Consider the following 4,511-nt stretch of genomic DNA (forward strand, 5'->3'; position numbering starts at 1 on the left):
TAGCAACACCTGAATTCGTATCTATGGCCGTAACCTGCTCATGAAGTCGGCACCTGCGTTTTTAGAACCTTTGATATGTTGAATATGAAAGGTGTACTCTTGTAGTACTAGACTCCACCTTAGCAACCTACTGTTCAGGTGTTTTACCTTCGCTAAGTATTGTAGCGGTTGATGATCTGTCTGTACGATAAACTGTACTCTGTACAAAAAATATAAAATTTTTCTACCGCCCATACTAGCGCTAAGCACTCTCGTTCGATAGTCGAGTAATTCTGCTCCCGAGGCAACAGCTGGCGGCTGGCATACGACACTGGGTGCAACAGCCCCTCGTGTTCTTGCATGAGGACTGCACCGATGCATGTGTCGGATGCGTCTGTACGGAGTGTGAACACACGTTTTGGGTCTATTGCCTTCACGATCGGCCCAGAAGCAAGGGCTTGCTTCAGCGTTTGAAATGCTCCTTCTGTTTCAAAAGTCCAACAAATCTTGTTTTTCTCCATTTTTCTGGTTAGCTGAGTTAAAGGCTGTGCTTTCTCCGCATAGCGAGGTATTAAATCTCGGTAATACCCACCTAGTCCCAGAAAAGATCGGAGTTGCTTCTTGGTGTCAGGTAGAGGTGCACTGGCTATCTTCAAAACCGTAGTTTCCACAGGTTGAATAGTCCCGCCTCCTAAACCATGTCCCAAAGAAGACTATCGACTCCACAGCGATTTCGCACTTCTGAGGCTTGATGGTTAAGCCAGATTCCCGTACTTTCTGCAACAAGCGTTGCAAGGTGTCTATGTGATCTTCCCAGGTGTTCGTAGCTATGAGAACGTCATCGATGTAGTGGACTACATTTTCAAGGCCCTGTAGGAGTGTTCTCATTAGACGCGTAAACACTGCAGAAGCTGTCTTTATACCAAACGGCATGTATATAAATTGGAAATGACCGGATTGCGTTGAGGATGCCGTTACTGGCCTCGATGTCCGGTCAAGTGGGACTTGCCAATACCCCTTTGTAAAATCAAACTTTGAGAAGTATCTCTTTGTGCCCACCTCTGTAAACATTAGGTCGGTCCTAGGTATGGGTTCAGCGTCGGAAACCAGTATCTCGTTGATGCGACGGAAGTCGACGCATGTGCGATAGGTGTTATCCGGCTTCTTAATAAGTACCAAGGGCGAATTGTAGGGTGAATGGGATCGCTCAATTACACCCAGTCTTAACATGTGCTGAACTTCTTGTTCTACTACTTCCTTCATGGCCAACGGCAAAGGATACTGCGGTGTGTTGATCGGTTCAGAGGTCGTCAATTGAAATCGGCATTTCAACAGATTTGTCTTTCCCGGTATCTCAGAGAATACATCTTGGTAGGTGGTTAGAATCTTCCGAAGTTCTGTACGTTTGTCTTCTTCTAAGCTACTGCCGATCGGAATCGCTTCTACACCCACAGTCGGCTTAACTGTGCAAGCTGGTAGAGGGGTATCTGTCTCCTCCTCTTTCATAACCACAAAAGATGCTGTTTCTGGAATTGTGTCTGGTTGCCAGTCTTCATATCGTTTTAACATATTATTATGGAAAAGTTTGGCGTCATGCCCCAAGTCCAGCCAATAGTCGTAGTCGCCCTTTTTCCCAATGACCGGAAACGGCCCTTTCCATTCAATCAACAACTTATTCGCTGTTGTAGGAAGCAAAATAAGAGCTCGGTCTCCAACTTTCAGCTGACGGCTCTTGCTCTTCTGATCATAGTGATATTTTTGAGTCGTTTTCGCTCGTATCAGGTTCTCATGGGCTAATTTTAGCGTTCTTTCCAGACGATCCCGGAGATCGAGGACATATCCATAGGTCGTTTTCACCTCCTCTTCGATCTTTTCTCCAGTCCACAGCTTCTTTAACAAGTTGAGTGGTCCTCGGACGTATCTCCCGTAAATGAGTTCGAAAGGAGAGAACCCCATGCTGGCCTGAGGAACTTCTCGATATGCAAATAAAAGTGGTGCAAGCAATTGATCCCATGATTTTGGATCCTCTTGGCATAGCTTGCGCAGCATTTGTTTCAAAGTCCCATTAAATCGCTCTACCAAACCATTGCACATGGGATGATAGGGCGTTGAACTCAGATGTTTGATTGCCAACAGATCGTTTACTTCTCTCATCAGGTCCGACGTGAAGCACGAGGCCTGATCGCACAGGATTTGGCGGGGAAATCCAACGCGGGAAAACATTTCGACCAACCCGTCTGTCACAGTCGCGGAGTCAATCGCCGGCAAAGCAATGGCGTCAGGATAGCGCGTAGCAAAATCGACCATGGTCAGTATGTATCTGTTGCCACTATTTGAGACCGGCTTTAAGGGTCCAATAATGTCCACGGCCACGCGCTCAAAAGGAGTGTCAATAAGGGGCATTTTCCCAAGAGGAGCCTTTTCTACTTTGTGCTTTGGATACATTCTTTGGCACGTGTCACAGGACCGCACGTATCTTTTATTCTCTTCCTGGACCCCTGGCCAATAGAATGAACCTAACACCCGATCAATCGTTCTTGTTACTCCTTGATGCCCGGACATCAAACTCTCATGGGCCATCTTCAACACTTGACTTCGCAGCTTGAGAGGAACTACGACCTGCTGTATCAATTTGCCAGAGGATAGCCGGTAATTTTGATACAACAATGACTTCTCCATGACAAAGGAATACTGGGTCGATCCTCTGCCATAAAAACCTGCCCTACTTTGTCCCTGCAAGCTTCCAGGGTCTTGTCTTCTGCTTGGGCCCTCTCGAGCTCCCTCCTGTTCATCTTCAAACTTCTGACGCTAACTGCCACTGAATCCGGCCGGACGCTTGTGCTCTTCATACTACTAAGTGATGCCTTTAAACGATGGTCTTCTTTCTTCTTATACAAGGTCTCGGCTACGCCGTTCGGAGTGAAGTTCCCTTCAGCCAGTTTTTCTTTCCATTTCTTGTCAGGGTCATCAGCAGCACGAGATCCTGGCACATTGCCAACGATGATGTCATATAGCGGGGAGGACATGCATTTCACGATACACGTGCCTGAAAAATATGGCGAAAAAATCTCCACCTTCGCATCTGGTACCGTGATCCGGCTCCCGTCTGCTAAGAACAAGGCCGTCGTGGTTCCTGTCAGTGCTTCATCTGGCACCAAAGAACGCCGAACCACCATTGTATTGGTTCCTGTATCCCGTAGGACGGAAGCAGCTTGGCCGAATATAATGCCCTGCAGCACTGGCATCGGATGTTTTTCTGACTTTGGCTGCGTATTTACCACACTGGTCATATTCTCCTCCTGCTTGTCCGCAGGTATATCATTCAATACTTCTGCCTTTTTCTCTGGCGACAAGATACAATAAGTCCTCTTCGTGACGTTCTGCTTTCTGGTACATACCTTAATATCATGCCCCGTTTCGCGACAGTAGTCACAGTATGGTCTTGTCCAAGCACGACATTCTGCTGCTCTGTGACCTGTTTTATCACAGACAAAACATCGAGTGGGAGACTTCCCCGCTGTACTTCCCCATTTTCCTGCGGCGCCGTTCTCCGTTTTGTCGCGAAAAACCAACAAATTTGACTGTCGTTGGGCCTCTAAAAAATTGTCCGCAGCCTCGGCCATTTCATCTAGCTTACGAAATTTTTTCTCACGTAGGAAAAGCGCCACGCGGTTATGGCATTGATTGATAAACTGTTCAGCTACTATGAGATCTCGAACAGACGAATATTCTTTTGCTGTCTTGGACATCTTCACCCATCTGTCAAAAAAACTTGCCAACCTGGTTGCAAACTGCTTGCCTGTTTCTTCATCTTGAGGTCTGCTATGCCGGAACTTCTCCCGGTAGCCCTCCGCCGTGAAACGAAAACGCTGCAGTAATGCTAACTTGGCTTTCTCGTAGTCATGTGCCTCTTCTGGAGACAAGCGACCAAATACTTTGAGAGCTTCTCCGCTCAGACACAGACTCAGTGCCGTGGCCCACTTATCCTTAGGCCATTCCTGACCGGTGGCCACATTCTCAATTCTCTTTAGATAAGCATCAAGGTCATCCCGGTTTTCAATAAATCCGGGTATGAAATTGTGCGGGTTAACGTTACACGGTTCTCGCACCTGTCAACCAGGGTCCGACGCCGCGGGTCCCCTGGCCCCTTCCACCTGAGCAAGTTGAAGACGCAGTTAAATCGTCTTCTGGCATTCGGTCTCAAGTTTTCGTTCCAATTCCGTCTGTTCCATCCTCTCCTTTCTTGCCTCTCGCTCAGCTGCCCTTTCTTCGCGAGCTCGTGCCTCACGCTCATCAAGCCATGCCTTCAACTCATCGCCCTCTAGCCCCATGCGTATCGCTAACGCCGTTAAATCAGACGTAGTCATTTTCTCTCCTTCTGTAAAAACCTTAATTGCATAAACAATCTTGTCCTGTCGCGGACACCAATTGTCACGAGGCTAGTCAACCCACAAGCTCTCGTATAGGTTCTTGTGCATACAAACCGATGAGAAAACCCACATTGGTAAAGAGAACACACGACCGTTTATGCA

At 47.5% G+C, this 4,511-nt stretch overlaps 1 protein-coding gene across 1 annotated transcript; it reads right to left on the reverse strand.

The window, feature by feature from the left end:
- Positions 1-606: 606 nt before the first annotated feature.
- Positions 607-4,310, reverse strand: LOC142790849 (uncharacterized). Its single transcript, XM_075885387.1, has 5 exons — positions 4,227-4,310; positions 3,779-4,004; positions 2,706-3,025; positions 1,039-2,598; positions 607-756 (listed from the first exon to the last, which is right to left on the reverse strand). The coding sequence occupies exons 1-5, from the start codon at positions 4,308-4,310 to the stop codon at positions 607-609; spliced, it is 2,340 nt and encodes a 779-aa protein (XP_075741502.1).
- Between the last annotated feature and the right edge of the window lie 201 nt (positions 4,311-4,511).

The sequence above is a fragment of the Rhipicephalus microplus genome, chromosome 2 (assembly GCF_043290135.1).
Source record: "Rhipicephalus microplus isolate Deutch F79 chromosome 2, USDA_Rmic, whole genome shotgun sequence".
In the NCBI taxonomy this organism is placed as follows: Eukaryota; Metazoa; Arthropoda; class Arachnida; order Ixodida; family Ixodidae; genus Rhipicephalus; species Rhipicephalus microplus.

Bases quoted from the DNA above. Each gene is read 5' to 3' on its own strand.
- LOC142790849 (XM_075885387.1), bottom strand. From the start codon at position 4,310: ATGGGGCTAGAGGGCGATGAGTTGAAGGCATGGCTTGATGAGCGTGAG. The intron at 4,005-4,226 runs GCAAGAAAGGAG...GCTTATCTAAAG, and splicing joins AAAGGGCAGCTGAGCGAGAG to AGAATTGAGAATGTGGCCAC. The intron at 3,026-3,778 runs GCAAGCAGTTTG...CATATTTTTCAG, and splicing joins ACCTCAAGATGAAGAAACAG to GCACGTGTATCGTGAAATGC.